The sequence below is a fragment of the Anopheles funestus genome, chromosome 2RL, assembly GCF_943734845.2.
Source record: "Anopheles funestus chromosome 2RL, idAnoFuneDA-416_04, whole genome shotgun sequence".
Taxonomy (NCBI): Eukaryota; Metazoa; Arthropoda; class Insecta; order Diptera; family Culicidae; genus Anopheles; species Anopheles funestus.
In genome coordinates, this window is record NC_064598.1 from 35,057,078 (window position 1) to 35,077,634 (window position 20,557).

Here is a 20,557-nt window from a genome sequence, read left to right on the forward strand (position 1 = left end):
TGCCATTTAAACCCTACACAACTTATCAGCTAAGGATTTTTTTAAACCGTTTTGTATATTTTGTACTTTTTTTGATTTTCCTTTTATCTTTCTTTTTATGCTTGCATATACTTTTGCGTAAGTTTTCAGAGATTTTTATTGTTTTTTTTTGTTTGCTTTAGATTTTTTTTCTTCCGTTCATGCTTGTGTTCTTGTTTCATTTCAAATAAAGTTTGTTCCTTTTCATACGATTTCCAAAGATGTTCTGCAACCGCCTAGAAGCTGGGCGTTATGTCAATGTAACCAATTTTATCCCAACACGACAAACTCCTCTCTTTCTCCCATGCTTACACGATTCATAGATCTTATCCAACGAATTAAATTGATTCTTCTTTTTTTCTTTTGTTTTCTGACTGCTCTTTTTCGTTCTACACTATTATGAAATAAGTGTTATAGAAATATGCATTCTCTTACAACAAAAAAAGGGAGGAAAACAAAATAAAATTAACATTACCAACCGAAGCAGTTTCCGATGATGCTTGCTGCAGCTTTTCTCTGTCGTTGATGTTGGATGAGTCCGTCCTGTTCGCTGTTTCCTTTCCACGATGTTCAATGTTGATTCTGTTCTGAACCGCGTCACACAAGTTCATCTTACCGAAAGCAACGAATTTATCTCTCTTTCTCTCTCTGTCTCTCCTCCAGGAGCGCGCTCTGATGCTGGAATCGTTTCTTTGGGTATGTGCTCATGTATTGCCACGATGCCTTGGTCAACGTACGTAAAGCAAATGTATCACTTCTTGGTTTCTCTTCTGTTTTCTGTTTGCAGCTGCTGAGGATGTTATCACACATACGGAGATGCTACTACCAAAGGTAGCAACATATCCTTTATTGTTCCCCTTCACCCAACCATTCGTTTTGTTTTTCCACGTAACGCACAATTGTCCACCTTGTCCGATGGTAGGTCAGGTTTCAGAAAGATGGTCAGGATTATTGGATACTTCAAAATTTCTTCACAGCGTGTCAAGCAAATCTGCATTGTTCGGTAACACCGGATGACAACACCGTATCAGCCGCAGAGTGGTGTCGCAAAATTCTACTTTCATGTCGTAACTCTGGTTTCTCTGTCGCACTTCACGTCGTAATCGCTCGATTTTAAGCGGAAAGATGCTTGTACTGAAAGACCAGTTCATTCACACAATGTACGACTCGATCCGATATTAAACCACTAATGTAGGAGAAAAGAGAGTGTGTGTGTGTGTGCGCGCGTAATGATGACGCAATCGATCGTTCGAAATGACCACTTTACTCGTCAACGAACTGTTCACAAACTGCTACGATCGGCGATGTTGGCCAATCTTCTCCATCGTCTTCGGAGCTTACGCTGCCAGTTCTGATAACGTACGGGGGAGGAATAAGGGAAAGAAAGAATGCATTTTACATTGACCATTTCACTTGCCCAAAAATTAAAATCACGTACCTGAATCTAAGATTGTTGTTGCTCATGTGACCGTGGGTATGATGGTGTTCGGCAATCGTTGGCAAATAGGAGGTCAACTTGTCAGTGGGGCGCAGCACACGCATAGTACGGGATGAAAGCTTCCATACTAGCCGCTGCTTGTACGGGATCTTATGCTGACCGTTGTAAAGCGATAGAATCTTCGTCACAATGCTGTGACTGTAAAGGAAGCTGCTGTCCGGGATCTGTGAAATGGATGCGATAAGAATACACAGTTTATTAATAAATGCTTGTGCGCCGGAAGGAAATAAAACCTCCACATCCACACACTTCCACTCGCACACTTACTCGACAGAATTTCTGCAGCTGGATGGCGTAGTCAACGAGATCGTGAATCTGCTGATGTACCAGACCATTGTCCTTGTTCGCACTAACGTACACATCCATCTGGGTGAAGATCATCACGAGCGCCAACTCGGACGGGCGAATGCTTGCGCAGCTAGCGTCGCACGCAAGGATTTCCAGGCGCATCTCCAGATCGGCCAGAGAGATGGCCGATTTGAATATTTCCGACAGGCCAAGAGCATTCGCAGCCTTCTCGAAGATGTAGTAAAACAGCCGGATGAACGAAAGCGCCGTCACTGGTGCCAGGTTCATCTGAACGCCCAGCTTGTTGGCGACAATGTCTGCCATACGCACCAGATCGCGAGACGTGCAACGGCACTACAGAGGAAGGAAGAAGGGGAAGTTAAATCATTAGAATCATAAAACATATTTTCACAAAAACGTTGCTTCACGGAAATGTACACAAGTGTTACCACCTAATTAGAAACAATGTGAAGCGAGCCCTTTTATAAGATGCAAAACATCTGGTCTTAATTGCTTTGGCATCATACTGCACTCGCGCAGTGTGAACAGCGAAACATAGTGTGTTTATATTGATGAAACCTTCATGCCAATGATACTGCATTGCTTTACTCTGTGAACGAACAGTGGTGGCCAACTCTCAAATTCGATACACACCAATCAAGAAGGTGATTTATGTACACACACATGTCGTGCATGATGAAAAAGAAGAGTAACGAAAGGGAAGAACCATCAAGTGATAGAAAATTGTTACCAATGTTAAGTGATTGAACGACAAGTAAAGTAGCCAAGCCCAGCCGTAGCGGTCATTGCTCACGGTCGTCTTTAAGCCCGGTTGAGGCTTGATAATCAAACAACGATATGTTTTGTTGCCGTACGCTACTAGCAGAAGCCCACGTTTGCGCACTTCAAATTTTTATCGATCATACACGATCCTCACAACGGACACACGCACTGCGTTTCGTTTGCGAGAAGCTATGTTTGTTTACGCTTTGTCTGGATAGTTCGGTCCGAATGTTACGACGCATGTTCGTTTCAGAAACGCATGCAATGAGTGCGTGCTACATGTCTGTTTTTCGTTGTAGAGACGTTTAATGGTTGATGATGATGATTGTTACACTAATCAACACATACACACACCCTTCTCTTTGCTATGGCCGCCTCATGGCAAATGGGTACATTTTTTTTGTTAGCTCCAATCTAACTGTGTACCAAGAGGATAATTTGTTTGCATATACAATATGACCCAGTAATGCCTTAGGTGCTGTTGTGTACATTAAACCAATAAATAACGCTAATTTTCGTTCAACAGCGTACCAGAATTGATAGCAATTGCATGACAAAATTGCACACTAGTAACATGCAAATTCATCATTATATGGTCTCGCCTCGCTCCTTGACTGGGAATGAATTTTTAACCGTGTGGAAACGGATATGTCAACTCATTTAACACTATCGCCCCCTTGGTGAAGAAGTCCCAATCGAATAACATCTCCTCTACGATCGTGTGTTTATTCGGTCGTAAACGATCGATTTCTATTTTCATGCCCCTTGGAAAGCGAAGCGTGTCAAAAAAAGGGCACGCTCATGCTATACCTAGCGATCGGGAGGGAGTGGTGTATGCTGCTATACTGGGTTCGTATACACATAACTCTACAAAGCACTACATAGCTGTGGTTCAAGTATGAGTGAAACCCCATGCTGATATAACTTAGCTGCTATTCTAGTGGTTGTGAAACGTTCTCTAGACCACATCACAGTGGCATTAGCACAACCAACATTTTGATATGCTCCAACTGCTTACAGCAACATCGAGAAAAACACTGAAGCAACGTACCTATATAACTTTATTACACTTTTTATTATCTAGTAAAGTAACTTACCTGCGAAATAGCAATCAGATCCTCGGTATCGATGATCGGCATGCTAAGCTGCTGCACCGCCAAATGGAAGGAGCTGACCGAAATGCACGCCATATGCTTCGGGCGGACCTTCATCTTGGTCAGGAAGCGATCAACCAAGTTAATGGCAGCGAACAGGACATCGTTCGGCAGCTCGTACCAAACCTTCAGGCAGCGCAGCACATGGGCAGCTCCATCGCGGGTGCCGATCGTGATTTCGCCATTCTGTGAAGCGATACAACAACAAAACCGAAAAGCATATAAATAAAGGTGTCATTGGCCTCGCATCAAGGATAAGAGCATTAGTGAATATTTAAGTACGGTGTGAAATAAATAAAAGAAGGAAGAATGTAAGTCATCCGCAGATTACAGTAAACAACAGAAAACAATCAACTTCTTGGTTGACTGATCATAAATATTAAACAATAAAACACACACACACATGATACACATTTTACAGGGTCAAATTGAACGCACGTTCATCGCAATCATTCAAGAGAGTTCCATGCAAAAACGCAGCGCAGATTTCATTTTTACAAATATAAACAATAACAATCGTTTGGCCTCCAAAACCCGGACGGTTCGGAATGGGGAAAGCGGGATACGAATCGACACACAAACCGCAACTGGTGAGAGATTATGTAAAAATGAGGTCAAAAATAACCTGAAACGCGTCCCATCATCATATGGAAAGATTGTCAACAACGGTGCGCGCTACTATCCCTCCAATACTCGTTGGTTGGTTGGTTGGTTGCGGATGTTTTCTTTAAACGAAGTGAAGAAACGCATACCAAAGATTGTAACGAACCCACCCCCTGGTTCGCACTCACACTTGGAACACGCATTCATACAGGGCACCCACCCCAACCTTTTCAATTTTCACCTCTTGATGAAATAATTCGTGCTGACCACCACATAGCACCGAAAACACGAAAAGGAATAAGGCAGACGCTGGCAGAGAGATGACAAGGGAATTTGTTTTCGAGTTTCACTTTTATTCATTTTGACTAATTAATAAGGGTCAAAAGTTTGTTTGAAATACATTGAACATTCTAACATATTCAAACTAGGTAAATACTTCGTACCCACTTCCTTGGCTAAAATAAAAAACGTATGAAAGACGAAGGACGTCACGTAAGTTTGTGTATCCTTCGTACAACGAAACACAGAGTCAGCTGAAGTCAGCCAAGCACCTTGTGTTCGACTACGAAAGCAATATATATACGCCGAGAAGGACATCCTTCTGCGTGACAAATTATCCAACTTAAACGCCACCACCACCACCACCAACGTATGTAGGAAGAAAATGGCAACTTTAAAAAGACCACAGCTGTTGGTGCTGTCGCTACACACCAAGTCACGCCAGCGTCAATTGCCCAGTGAACCGTAAGCAGCGGGGAAAGAAAAAAAATACATCGCTTGCACATTTGAATAATCGAGACCAAATCAGATCTGCCTGAATGGCGATGATGCGGTGTTGTTCTTCATGCATGAATAAACTTACCACCTTCGGTAGCGAGATGAGAAAGACACACAGGTAACAGTGTAGCCAGCCACACATATGGATGCATAAAAAGTGCAAGTATATTACGAAACAACGAGTCCCATATCTACGGTGTGACGGTTCTGTGTGGTCAAAAATAAAGGAACATATTTAGCAATTATTGTCGCTATAGTGCGTTTCTGTCTCAAAACCATGAACGGAATGGAAGAGAGAGAGTCGTTCCTGCCAACAGCACGAGGGAATCGAAGGGATCGAAGCAGTTGACATTGAAACTTAAAATAAATCTTGAATACCTTCCCTCTGGTATTACCACCTGTCTGGCGTACAAAATACCCTCCTACATTGGCCGACAACTGTCTCCTCCGTCGCAGCACGAAACCAGTACGAGCACACACATACACGCATTAAAAGCGTTTTGCGATGTGTCTCATGTACGTAATGACGTCTTGTCTTTCCTACACGCTATCTGGTTTCTACCCTCTGGTATCCCACCTTTTGGAGCTGGGGCATCGTTGCTCATGTACCATTAAATGCCGTTCGCGTGTATGTGTTCAGTCTCAAACGAATCATAGCACATCAAGCTAATGGCCAGTTTTGAAAAACTGGTTCTACCGGTTCCAAAATCTGCGTGTCTAGTGTTCCATCGGTTGGCGTCATCTGAAAACAGAACAACAACATAACATTTGCATCTTTTATTTTCGGACATGATCGATACACAAAAACGCAACCATCGATCGGAAGTGATCGTTCGTTGCTGGATCCATTTCATGCCTGCGCTGTGATGCATTTTTTGTGGGACGATTTCCATTTTATACACACAGCCTGTACCGTCCTTTATTGTCTAAGTGGAAAACATTTTGATTAGCAAAACATTTTAGCCATTTTGTCTGACGCGACAATCGGTTTTTTGTGCCCGACATAACAATGTCAACTTCCCTTCTCTTTATTATGTTTCGCGCTCTAGTGCAAGATCTTCCAACCGTGACGGTCACGCAAGAAGATGTCTAAAAAGCGAGTGGGCATAAAACGTGAAATGGACAATAGTGTCCTACACATCGGGCCATTCGATTCTATCTATACATGATGAATCTAGAACTAACACGTAAAACTATGGATGAAAAAAAAGAATGGTTTGTTGTACTTCGATGGCATATACTACCTTCTGTTCCTGTTCCAGCTGGACGCGTTGAAGCATAAAGATTTGGAAGGAAAACAGCGAAAACAGCCGCATAATAATACGCATAAGCCTCCATGTGGTATGATCAAAAGTGATGCTACCACTGTTTGCTTGTTGCCAACAAACGAGAAATTATGCTTTTTAACATTCTCTTTTTGTCCCTCTTTCATGCATCTGCATATGCATGATATATTTATTCTATTGATATATATGTTGTTTGCTTCATGCATATGTTAATTCTTGTTTTGTTATAATAGCTCCGATTGTTTTCGTTCACTCACACTCTACTGCTTTCTTTCCATCTCTCTGCATTTCATTTTCCATTCCTTCTTTGTTTGAGGACACACAAAAAAAATGTAAAACTAAAACGGTACATCTTGAACCATAATTGAAAGAAGCGACTCGACCAGAGCGGTTTAGCAGCCGAGGCCAGCGTACGGACAAAAACAAGCAACATGTGGGAGAAATTATTAGCAAGTGATTAACGAACACACACAACGGCAACAGATCCGGAACAGAAGCATTAGAGCGCGATTATGTTCACTTGGAAGGTGTTTACTCACAGCAAAAACAAAAAAAAAACCGCTACAGAGAAGGCTCTGTCCAAACAGTCCATGTATAGTTTGTCATAAAAGACAAAGCAAGACAGAATAAGAAACGTTTCGCGAGAAGGAATCTGTGCTTAACAAGCCATTCTTTCTGTTCCGCATCACCGGTCCAACGTAAGGCAAGCGCGACGCGTCGCCGATGCACATGGAAGATACCTACTTCTTGTCCTAGGCAAAGTAACACAGCAGTGTGATTATTATCACAGAAATTCCAACTGCATCGAAATGCACTAGCGATTTCTGTCCTATTACACTTCACACCAACTTCTAGAACTGGTGCAACAACAGCAGCTCTGTTAGAATGTGACGCAAACTGCAGCTAAAATGGGTTGCAATACGCGACACCAGAGCGTGGAATGTAAAGGGACGCAGCAGCGCTTTTTCGCTTCGATGGCTATTTACTTAAGGCAAGTAGACCAAACACGAAAAAGCTTAGGGCTTTGGCAACAGTAACTTTATCCAGAATGCCACCTTCATTCGTTCTATAACTAAGGGTAGCCGCCATTTATAATGTTATGTCTAGCTTACCACAGCTGGTGTTGGTAACAATGTTTATTAGCGTATGCATTAACATGGAAATCACACACAAGGTTAATTGGGCTCCATTACTAACTCTACCTGTGGCCACAGGTAGACACAATGGTATCACAAAAGAAATGTTATAACTTGTCTGATGCGTCGCCTATTGCAATATTATTTCCAATATAAGACAACATACTATCATCTACCGGTCGGTACGAAGCAGCAATTATCTTCTTTTCAAACCACCGATCTACCCATTGGTTATCTTGCACAAAACGAACACAACAAGCCTCAGGTATGACGTACATAACCAGAACCAACGCCGCAAAAGGTAAAGGGCTGTGTTATTATTTCTGCTTTATCACACATTATCACGCAGTGCCTGAGCCACCAGTGCGCGAGGTGGACGTTGACACACGTCGCTTCACAAGTAAAGGAAGTTTAGTTCAGATCAGATTGCACCCTCACCGTACGGTCGTTCACCTTTTCCGAGAGTAACTTTTCGGTTTCATTCCGCCAGTAAAAGCGTACTGATAACGTTTTCCAAAAAAAAAAAGAGAAACATCATGCTACAACCGTTATTATGATTAAATGCGATGTGTTTTTTCTTCTTTATATTTGTTTTACTGGGTGTAATACTCAATTCCATTTGCGAGTAATATCAGGAAACAAACTTTTTTGTTTTTGTTTTGAAAAAAAAACAGCATTCGTAGGCCGTACGATGAGTTGCTATATTTGGTTTGATATTCCGTTATGCAGATTCTGATACGTGCCAAAGATTGTCTACATATAAAGTAACGAATGATTTGTCTGATATATTCATCCCTAGATTTACGGGTTTGCTCATGAACTTTAACAATGTTACCCAAAAACTATCAAAACTTCCGACAAACTTAAATCGAACGTTCCAATCAACATCAACAAACTCATTATCAATACAATGTTGATGGCAAACGAGCCCGTTCAAAGGGCGAAATCGTAAAGTTCACCTTCTGTTATTGATCCAACACTCCAAAGCACGACGCGACATACAAATACTTGAAAACTACTAACATTGAAGTGTTAAGAAATGCTAAGCAGGCAACAACTAACGATCAGATACGGGGGCCCTATCCTACCCATTTCGTCTTGGACGGGGTTGTCATATTTTGTGAGCCACTATCAGTGGGTCATGCCATCAGACAGACAGGCACGGTACGGCACGGTGATAATAAAATATGCCATCAGCGTAACGGACAAATGTGGGGTGATGTGTGTTGTTTGGTTATCTCTTCCTTGCGGTCTACCGAACAAAACAACTGCACGTCATCAGCTGTGTGTTGTGTTAATGTTTTAACACTTGCACAATTACGAAATGGACTGTATCATCAAAGAAACAGTAGCGGTTTTTTAAAGAAACAAACCATTTACAAAAATTGCCATCTCATCTACCTAAATGTTGTTCCGAAACATATTTTCCCACTCCTCAAACACCACAGTTGGCAAAAGAACGGCTTTAAATTGAGAACCAACAAAATGATACGATGTTTGAGGGTGATCGCCAAGGGGATAAGCCATCGTTCTAAAAATAAGTGACTACGTGATCGCATCCCCTCCTTCTAGCTTCTACAAGATATCATTGTGCAAAAAAACACGCATACAATCTATAACAGAGCATAGCACGCATACATTTTACCACACCATCGTCTCACAGAGAACTCATAATATTTCGATTCCTGAAGCAGATTTGTATGTGTGACGCTGACCCAAACTGTATCAGGCCAACAGCTCGTCACAATGTCTGCAAAACAGGTTTTGTGCTAGACTCTCGTAGCCTAAAAATTATAATGCAAAAAAAATATTATTGAAGCCATTCTCGTTCCCCAAAACGGATGTCGTTTTATTGAGGTGAAACCCCGCAAGTGTTTTTAGAGAAAGAAATGTATAGACCAGTTTCCAATTTAATAATAAAAACGCTTCCACACAAATTCCACCTTAGCATTCGAATGAGTTCCAGACATAGGAACATAATCCATACATAGATCACGTTCAAATGTGATCGTGCAGATTGAACTTGACCTGACAAAGCCTTATCCTGTTTACGTGATTGTACAACCACTCTACCACTGATAAAGAAACCTTCCTAGAGGAGTGTCACAATGTAAACACACCGTCCAAAGGTGGCAGATAGAAACCGAAACAACAAACCATATCTGTTGATTACGCTGATGATAGGCACAGAGATATGCAAAACAAATCTTCTACAGACCATAAGTGTGCAACAGTTGTGTCAACATAACCAAATCATTTCGTCTTTTGTCTTTTCCCTACATTTTCGTTGTAGCCTTCATTACTTTTTGTTTACGAGATGAATGTTAAAATCATCATTATTAAAATTAAAAAATATAATGTCTTACATTCATGAAACAGTTCGTTCCGCCAGACATCTTTTTGCCATCTTACAACGATTATTGAGAAACTGCCAGTAATGGATTAAAACATGTCCATAATTTACGTGCAATTTTCATGCAACGCCTAATCGCCGCTCGCCAAACAGCTGGCCGAAGCATATGAGCACTGGACGTAGCTCACGCCGATGGCACACGTGCGCCTTTCCTTCTGTGTTCAAGAGAGTGTGAAGAAAATTTTCTGTTCACCCTAAAGCTCCGCACTTGTGTCTGCGATAATCCGCCCTGGGGGACTCTTCTTCAATGCATGTGATGGGTGGGTGTGGTTTGGGATGGAAGGTAGTGAGTGAAGAAGCAAGTCATTAAAACTTTCGATTTTTGGTTTTGTTTTTCGTTTGACACCGTCTTTTCACTCTGTACGAAAATATGCTGAATTGTGTTTCTCTCTCTTTCTGCACTGGCGTTTGAACTTGAAAATGCACGATCGAACGATCGGGCGTGTGTGCTTCAAAAGGGTTTATATACTTCTTCCTTTCTGTGCATTTAGGTAGCGAATTTAGAGATGTTAGTAAAGAAAGTAAACAATAACGTATTTGCTGCTACTTACGACTGATTGTTGCGGCAGGTAAAGGTTCGGTTGGTACTTCGGTTCCAGGGCGAGCAGTTCGCTCAGCTTAGCCATCATCTCCTCGAATGTTTGCGTTGGCATTGCTGGTGTTGCTGGCGTTGCTGCTGCTGCTCCGGTGGTGCTGTTACATGTTGCTGATGGTGTCGATGATGATGAAGATGATGATGCAGTGTTGGTGGTGTGCTTATGTGGTGAGGTGCACTTAGCCGCTGCCGCTGCCCCGGCAGCTCCGACTAAGTCCCGGCCATCGTCATGATTGGCGCATGCCGTGCCGTCCGCGGCGGTATCCATCATCATCGGGTGGTTTCGGTGGTGATGGTGGTGATGGTGATGATGCGGCGGGTAGTGATAGCTGGTGCTTTCGCTGCCCGGGCCCGATGAGTGCATGGAGCCGCTGCCGGTAGCAGTGGTGCCACCGCGGCGACAGTCGTGCGACGCCAACAGAACTCCATCAGCAGCATCCGGTGTCCCAAGCCGGCCCTCCTCTGACAACATCCGCTGATCGTGATGCATCGTCTGGTCGTGCGCATGAACGGTTGTCGGTGGGCTCATCCTCATCATTGGCCGGTGGTCATCGTCATCCTCCATCATCATCATGAGGGAGGAGGTGGACGTGTGTAGACCGTGGCCGCCGATGCCGATGGGCTGCTGGTCGATGTTGTTCATGCTATCGACAGAGTAGCAGCTCACAGGGACAGACATACTGAGGGCTGGCCTAGTACCTATACACGAGACGTGTGAAGGGGATTTTCGTCACCGTTCGTATCGTTTGCAAACACAGCGCGTCCGAACAAAACGGATTGGATAGTCCGAATAGATCGTACACAGAGAGTGTGTGTGACGCCCCGCGAGATTGAACGGGTAGTATTGATAGGAAGGAAAACAAGAGATTCGAATTGTCGTAGAAAAATTAGCGTTTGATTTTTTTTAAAAATGCAACTCCAATCCAACGGACGTATTTAATGTTTCTTTGATTTTTCTTGCTCTTGGTAAAATGGGTGATGCTGCACACAGCCAATCGCAATAAGTACTCGACTATACACGCCTGAACGCAATCGACAAACACACCCTCACGATCACTGTCTGTGTCGCTGTATGTAGCTTGATCGAAGATTCAGTGTCCTTTAGCGTCGTGTATTATTCGCTTGGTTGCGGATTTTGCAAAACGATAGGTACTAGTGGTGGCGATAGTTACGCACCGAAAACACAGTGCAGACTCAGGGACTGGCACCGTTTTTCGCCCGACAGGGAACGTAACCCTTTTCTGAAATGTGACACTCAGAAAACCCTCGATATTTCTCTCCTATTTGCTTGGCCCCTTTTTTGCTTCTAGCAGTTCTTCTGCGTTCTTCACACAGTTCGATTCTTCAAAAAGCCAAACAATAGGGTGTCAGTTGCGGGTGGATCCTTTACCCAAGTACGGAGACTTCAATGCGAGTATACACCAGTTTGGATCTGATCGCACTTACGCGTAAGTGCGACGAACTAACTTTAATACTCTTTTTACGGTCTGTCTTGAATCTCGCACGTACTGAGAATGCGTACACCCGCCTTGCACCGGGCCAGAATCGTGTAGAAGCACTAGTTTGGCACAAGCTTTCGACAGTAGGAGGACGACACACCGATCACAAACCCCTTTTTTTCTTGTGATCAAAACCGAGTATCTCTCGTCGTTCTTTTTTTTCTCTTTTATTTACGAGCTACTCGCGACAGTGTTCAACTACAATCTCTTAGTCCTTCGCACACAGCGGTCAATTAAATCTCGTTCACTTCCGTGCGGCTGCGGCCTGCGAATCTTCGGTGGAGAGAAGCTCGGGAGAGAGCTACCAGCGCGCCGGGAAGATATTGAACTCAAACGATCTAAAAGACCTTCGTACGATTTTTATGGTTAGCCGACGTTTTACTTCTTCGGTTTTACTACTGCTCAAGGCTGCCGTTCCCGTATGTGGTGGTTTTTGTGCTGGTTGAATTCTCGACCGTTTATCCTTGACTTGTGCGTGTTTTTTTTTTCTTCCTTTTTCGTTTTCCTCAAGGAAAAGATCGCGATCGGCGTGAAGTTGATCACACGAATAGTGTACTAAATATGCAACACACTACTGATTCGACGGGAACAGAATATCCGTTGCTATCCTTGAACCAAGCAGGGTGAGCGATCCGAACGAATGGTCCGTTTTTAATCGATTGCAAACGCACGACAAGAGAAGGAACAATACTCGTGAAGAAACAACCACAATAGCCAGCCAGGCACAGGTAAACACGGCACAGCCAACGGAGAGCTGAAACCAGAATACGTGGCTAGAACTATTCTGTCTTGTCTGTCTACCCTGTATATTTGCGTGCTTTGCGCTATGCTTCTGTTCAAGCAATTAGCGATCTTGCTCAATACCGCTTGTTTTCTTTTGCTTCTGCCCTTCGACACTTACTTCAAAATCTGTAAAATTTAACAAAATCGTTAACGCATATCTTTGGTACTGGAAAATCAAAACAAAAGCAGATTAGGAGAAAGGAGTAGGAAAATAAAAGGGAAATAAACAACCTTCGCGTGTTGGTGGTTGTAGAATAATGATAATACAGGACAGGAACAAGAAGTAGATAATAAAGAGGAAAGGAGAAAAGGTTGTAACGTAGGCGTAAAAGAATGTGACCTGCTAATGCGTGTCTGATATGGGTCGCCGTCTAGCCAGGGTTTATGGAATGTGTTTCTGGTTTGTAAGTTGAAACAGACAGCCGAATTGAGGTTTTAGGAACCGGCTAAACATTAATAGCGATGATTCATTAATGGACAACACCCATATACATCATCAGAAGGTACACATTCATTTGTAATATTTTTAAACCAAATCAATTCTTATCTTGATTGAAATTATCCCACAACAGAATCACAGTTTGTATCTATTATCCTATCCCTAATCATATAAGTCATGTGTGTGGCTAACGTTTGTAGGGTGCAATTCATCCAAAAAACTTATCGTTTTTCCGTATAAGTGCTTATCACGTAGCGAGTTGTGACAGTTACATGTTTCCTTCGAATTAGAAGAAATTTTCTTCCTTTTACTTTCCATAGCTGGGACGGTATTTCAAAACCCCGTCATGATGTTAATCATCATTAATTGGCTTGTTTCATTTCTCTCGCTTTTTTTTTGCACATCCTCGTAACCGTTAGAACAGTAAATAAAACACTCATTATCGCTGCTAGCATTATCAGCCGCCTAGTGTGCTTTAGGGAAGAGGGGTTTTTTCATCGATAATTTTGTTTTCATCTTATGAAACGGATTTCAATGTTCCGCATACAAAGCAAATAAAGCAAAACTATGCAACCAGCAAGCGGGATGTGTTTGCTGATTTCTGTGTGGTGACGCCGGCAGGAACACACCTCCCCCTGAAGAGTATTAAAAACAGACAGCTCGAAACTACGTGCAAACGATCACGTTTTTAGCAACGCATCATGATCGAATTGTTACTTTCGTTACAAGGCATCGATGTCGTGCGCACATTACCTATTAACTCCATGTGCAACACATGTGCAGACCACATGTACGGCGGAGGGTTACCATTCTAAGGGCGACTTAGCCAGCGGAAGCAACCATTTCACATCGTAAATCAAACACAATGGAAAAGAGTGTATGGAGCAGTGTGTAACATTATAGCTGGCCCGTCTAAACCTCCCCAAAGTCCTATCGACACCCCCCAGAGTGTTGGTGATGGTGGTATTATGTTGCTTGGTATGGTGATAAGTTTTGCTCATGCTTAGCTTAACACCAGAGCAGGGTCGTCTCGTAAGCCTGAACGTGCGTATCACGCGCTGTACACGAACGCAACCATTCGCAAACAAAGCGCGAACTTCCGAATGCATTTGGTTTTATCAAGCAACAAAAACAGTTGGACTACTCGGTCAATTTTAGCTAAGCCCTAGCAGAAATGGACATTCTTTTTCTGCACGTGCCACACTCAAACTGGAAGGTTTACACGATGACGGTGTGCACTATTGGAAAGTTTGTTTTTGACGCAACATCTAGTCGGTAAAGGTGACACCACAAAGTATGACCCCGGATTTCATTCCCCGCTGTGGCGGTGTATATTGTGCGCGTGAGTCAACCGGCAATGAGCTAATTAGTCATGAACAGACAAAAACGCTGCACTTTACACCCATTTCGAACAAGGTTAAATTGACGTTACGGTGTAATATCGCACACAGAAAGAAAGTGGGACAATTTTGCGTCGCTTCCCAATCCATCCAACAAACGTCCAAATGGCAAACCATCGATACCAACTTCCTTTAAAACATCATCAAACATTTCCCATTGTTCCGTTCTGCAAAGAGCCTTCTTTTCTTCGTTTCCATGGTGACTAACGGTTTGGTCTACGGAGAAGAAAAATAGTATTTTACGTATTTAAAACATGCATATATGCGCACAACCAAACACACGACATGTCGTCGTTGTGCAAGGTGGTAATCGAACTCGGTCACCGAGTAAGCAAAAAAAAAAACAAACTTCTTCAGTTGACCCCGTACGAGCTGCTACTACTGGTGCTCCTACGACCGTTGGAAGGTTTGTTTATTTACGTCAAGTGTGTTTTCGGTGAGTGGTGACGCCGTGGTAGCGTCACCGTACACTGTCGTCGTTTGAATGCATTAATATGGCCGATGGTGGAAAGCTCTGGAAGTCATCGAAACGAGAATCCGATGATCTCGTCGAGGATAGCTTGCCTGGCTGTTTTTTTTTTCGCTCCCCTCTTGGGGAGGGTGAAAAATAAGCAGAAAAATGAACATAGGAGAGGATTGAAAAAAATATTGCAAGAGCTCAGCATCAGCGCTGTTCTACTGTTTCCCAGCTGGGTTATGTAGTTGTGTGTGCATTTGTTGTGCAAAATCATACACCGTAAGGAAGCAGGCGAATGAAAAAGAGTGATGAAAGCGGGGGGAGGTGAATTGTATGTAAATTTATTCCCGTTTTTTGTGGCCTCTTTTTCAATGTGCGAGGGGGGAGGGGAGGGATAGGAACAGGAAGGTGATTACACGATGGTGGTTGCCCCTCGAACTATTTAAAACATATCAAGCAAGCAAACAAAATAGTGAGTTTAATTTTAAACAACAACCAAAGCTAAATTGTTCATGGCAGCGCAGCAAATCCCATATTACTGACAAAACCTATATAAATAAAATAACCCGACCAGGCTATTTCTGTTATTATGTGTAATTGTCACAATAGCAAAAAAGTTGTCTATTGCGGTGGAAAAAAAATATCATCCTTAAGGTAATTGTGATTATTTCTTCCAATGGCAATTTTACACTCCATCTGAAGAAGTTCCAATCGTCAATTTTCCCCCATCATCTCCATTTTTTTCTTTCGCGATGTTTCGCGCACTGAAACAGATGATTTCGCTTCGGTTCCATCTCTCCACATCGTACCTTCAACATACCAACCAGCTAACACCACCACACAGAATACACGCATACAAACAACAGTCAACGAAACTGTTTCACATACACCACTACTGCAGCAGCAGCAGCATAGAAAGCGATCTATTGGGTCTAATAAAATGGAAAAAAAATGATACGCGACCCGTCGTTCAGCGATTGCGCTATGAACAAAATTTTCTACATGCATTTGTAGTGGTGTTGATGATGATGTTGCGTTCGGTGCTTCAATTAGTTTCTTTTTTTTTCTTCTAATTTTCCCGTTTCACTTAGCAACAGCAACTTCAAGAAAGAAGAAAAGGAAACAAATGCGTCACCCCGCTAAATTTGAGAACCGCATATACAAAAAGGTCCGTAAATTCACGCGCTATCATCCACAGCAAAATCATGCCTAAACCCGTACAAACATGTCCAATCATGTAACCCATCCGAATTCACGTCTAAACGTGATACGCACTTGGATTCACCACAAAACATCTATCAGGTGAAATGATGAAGATTCTCACCACCAGCGAGAAACAGTGAGAAGAAGCATCATGATTTCGCGAAACTTCTCACAACTTCTCGTACCAACCATGGCATTATCGAAGCTCAAAATTAGACCAAAAACCAAACTTCGAAAGGGAAATTAGTTGTGAATGCCCTCCCCTAACCGTGTAAATTGTATATTCCACACACTTGAGCGCACTTTTTAGATAAAAAGTAAATATTAACCCTTTGGTACATACTCCTCGCACCCTACACGCACACGCACACACATACACAAACACACATTTCTTCTCTGCGCTGACATCACATTCCTACATGAAAAAAAAATCAAGATGGCCGCCGCGTGACCATGCCTGTGGGTAACACAATTGCGGCGCACATTTTCACTATTTTCTTCTCATTTTCCATGTAGAGCAAGAAATGGTCGCAGAATCTGATGATCGTTGGTAGGGAAAGGGCTAAAGGACGAACACTTACCCGGATGCTTCCGTGATTGTGGCTCTCACTTTTGCGTCACCCCAGTGTCCAGCAATAAAGAACTATTCAATTCGGTATTAGATTCTACAATGACGGCCCGTGTGGAGAGTTGGTCGTGTTTGAGCTGCGAATCTAGCACATTCGTCGGCTGCGCTGGTTGTGTAGAGTTCGGCTGTGTCAGTGTGTGTGTGTTGGTGTGTTGAGCTCGCTTACGGTTACGGCTCTCCACAGTGTAGATTAGGTCTCCACTTTTACGCACACACAGGTACGCTGATTGAATCTCCACACATTCGCTTGCTGTGTGCGTGCGAGTTGCGAGTATGTTTTGTGCTGCTGCTGTCTCTCCACTTAATGATTTTCAATTTTCGTATTTAGAAATTGTCGTTGAAAAAGTTGCGTCAGTTGGGGGGGTTCGAAAATTTCCTTCCAAGCGTTCTAATTTGTTTCATGAAGTTGTGTGATGAGGATGCTTTCTCTACCGAGTCTGTCTTAGTTATCTGTGGTAAAAAAACAAAAACAAAAAGAAATAACGATATCAACGAAAGGAAGCTTCGAAAAGATGATAAAAAAAACAGAAACAAATATTAAACAATTATATTCATCATGAAGCGTTACGTCCCTGAACGCGTGTTCAATGTCAGCTGGTCAGGAGGAGAAGGTCTTACCGTCTCTTCCTTTCCATTGCATCATTCCTTGTATTTTTGCACATTCTCAATCACTCAATCGAAATGCCCTTCTGCCCTGCTTCGTGTTCATTGCTCCTTTTGACGCAACCTTCACCCCTTTTGCCGTGCCTCACCTCATCCTCGTACATCCTTGGACTTACCTTTGGGGTCGTTTTGATGGGTAATGTTACTTAAAATGTAGTACTAACACTCCTCAGGGCACAGATGTTGTTTGCTTTGCCGTGGTTTTTGCTCGTTGTTTCGAACGGGCTTACGTATAAGATCATGCACGCACGTAAACGCGAGAGTTAAAATAATTTAAAATCACAAACATTTATCTTGCGAAACTACACTAAACTGGCAAATAAGTTACACACTAGTTTATCCTTCCAAAAGGCTGACTTTTGTTGTGTTGTGTTGTGGGACTGTGCAGCTACTTTTCTTTCCTCTCCTATTGCTTTGCCTCGTACGAGGTGGCTGCGGGAATGCACTACACACGGGCGAACGAGGAGCGCGCGCATATATCACAGATGATGTTTGTTGTTTGGTCCGTACAGGCAGCTTTCACCTTAGCGATGGGACCATCTTCTTTCCGTGTCGAGCAGGTTGTCACTTTTCGCAGAGAAGCCTGCTGTTGTTACTGTTGCTGATTGCTACTGCTGCGCTACCCGCTCTAGGTCTCGCGCTATGTCCGTTCGTTGCGTACGCGTTCGGCCGTTTGTCGTGCCTTTTGTTTGGCTGTTCGAATCGCAGGGGCTCACAACAGAATCGACCGAGCGGCTGTGTTGCTACTGTTTATTTGATGCGAACCATTCGCTCTCGCTTTTTCGCTCGCAGCGCAATCGCACTAGCTCTGTCGCGCTCTCGCACTGGACGACGCAAATCGCGCTTGGTGTTGGTGTGCGGCTGGGCGCTCTTGGCTTGCTTTGTGTGCTGTGTCGCGAACCAGCTGTGGCGTTGTTGTGTGTGCGAGCTATGTTTATGGCAATGGTTCCTTCGATTCAAGAATATGATTCCACAGCAATGACGACCCAAAGACGCACGACGCACTCAATCCTTTTCGTAATTGTTTGCTTGTGTGTTTATGTTGTTATCTTTCCTTTCCGTTGTTGTTTTTCCGTCCCTTATGCTAAACTATATGCTTGAAGCTCGGATGCTATGAAATCCGTTATGCTAACTCGCAACCAAGCATCTTTGTGTGCACACAAACACACACCATACCGTTTCGTTGCTTGTTTTTGTACGATGCGCGTTCGCAGCTATAATATACACTCCCACACAAATGGCCGTACCACGGAGAAGCTGTGCGCTTTAACAGCCAATAAACAAAATGATGCTTCTATTTCATCATCCTTATGGGGGAGCTGAATTTTCGCCTTTTGTTAAAGAAAAAGGAAGCCCTGCTACTTATTTCATTGGCTCGAAATTCGGGATGCACTTGAAACGCTGCCAGAAAAAGAGCGTCGCTTGCTTCCCACTCCAGCGTATTTCCTATGTTTTAATTCTATCACAGCTTTGCGAAAAATGGGGAAGAAGCTTTTGTGGAGTTTTGCTTCCTTGTGATGCTTTTCTTAACCCCTTAGCAACACAGCACAGCAAAAAATGGTGTTGGTTAGTTTAGTTTGAGAGATAATTGTTCACCCTTATTACCGTATATGTGTATTCATTCCAGCTTGGCTTTACGAGTCCGATGTGTGTGCCGTTTTCCAGTGAATTTTTCCGGGGGATGATGCTTGGGTCCGTTTTTACCGAAAGAGTCCTTCAGAACGATGGTTCGCCATGGAGCGCGCGTCCTATCCGCGTTCCACCTTACTTTTTTCACTGCATTATTAGTATCTGATTTAGCTTTTTGATAGTTGTGAGATTTAACAGTGAGGAAGTAACTTCACTACAAATGTTGGTGTTACAGTTTTTCTCTAAAGGTACGAAACGAATGAAATTCCCTTTCCGAGCAAGGCAAACGCCTCCGTGCGCTTCGTGAAGCTAACGATTTTATGAAGGAAGTCAAACAAAGAATGCGCTGCCTTCGATGTGTGTAAACAATGAAAACGGTTTGTTAGTAGTGGTGTAAGCAGACAACTATTCACCACGCTAGTTCACCACCAGCAGCATAAGGCGATGGTCTATGTGGGATTGGGTGTTGTAATGTGATTATGGTTATGGAATTTATGTATTTAATTATGTTAAAATATATGTTTCTACGGTCTGAAAATAGATATGTGGAATATAATTATAGCACCAGCTCCACCAACTCCATCAAGTTCTGAGCAACACTTCGGTAGGACTTATTCTTTATTTTGTTATTAATCTAGTAGTTGGGGTGTTACCTGTGTAGCAATCGGCATGTTAGGAAAATATCTAAGTAACCATTGTTACTATCTAGCTCCAACCGTTATCCTAACCACAAGTAAAATATATGAGAGTTGAATCCTTCGGCCCCTTAAGACGAAGTGAGTATTCCGGATTAAGGAGGAAGAAAAAGGGGCGACACGTCAGGTGTAAGGCGTTTGGTAGTAAAAAGGTTCCTGGAAGTGTCCGGGTATCGATTTTGAGGACACGTATGCACCCGTCGCGAAGCTGTCTACGGTTCGACTGTTACTGGCCGTTTGCTGTTCACCATGGATTCCACATACACCACATGGATGTAAAAAGGGCTTTCCTCTATGAAATTTTGAAAGAAGATCTCTGCATGGAAGATCCTAAAGGAGTGGAGGCGAGACCAGGTATCATTTGCAAGCTTCAGAAGTCACTGCATGGTCTCAAACAAGCCTCACGATGCTGGAACAAACGGTTCAATTTGACGATGCTGAAGCTAGGTTTTCGTCGATCGAACAGAGACTGATGTCTGTATGTGGCTACTATTGAAAATGATGAGATGTATTCAGAACTGTACGTTGACGACTTGTTGGTAGTCAGAAGGAATATCCGAACAATAGAAAAATTGAAGCGTAAACTTGCTCATGAGTTCGAGATGATCGA

At 43.0% G+C, this 20,557-nt stretch overlaps 1 protein-coding gene across 2 annotated transcripts; it reads right to left on the reverse strand.

Moving 5' to 3' along the window:
• Positions 1 to 62: 62 nt before the first annotated feature.
• Positions 63 to 19,565, reverse strand: LOC125774695 (cyclin G). Of its 2 annotated transcripts, XM_049444862.1 has the most exons (8): positions 19,229 to 19,565; positions 17,740 to 19,156; positions 16,914 to 17,410; positions 10,508 to 11,250; positions 3,685 to 3,927; positions 1,784 to 2,158; positions 1,457 to 1,680; positions 63 to 1,369 (listed from the first exon to the last, which is right to left on the reverse strand). In XM_049444862.1, exons 4-8 carry the CDS (start codon positions 11,228 to 11,230, stop codon positions 1,282 to 1,284), a joined length of 1,653 nt encoding a protein of 550 aa, XP_049300819.1. In that variant the 5' UTR covers positions 11,231 to 11,250; positions 16,914 to 17,410; positions 17,740 to 19,156; positions 19,229 to 19,565; the 3' UTR covers positions 63 to 1,281. The 2 variants fall into 2 exon arrangements, with proteins under 2 accessions (XP_049300819.1, XP_049300820.1); XM_049444863.1 differs by lacking the exon at positions 17,740 to 19,156.
• Positions 19,566 to 20,557: the final 992 nt, after the last annotated feature.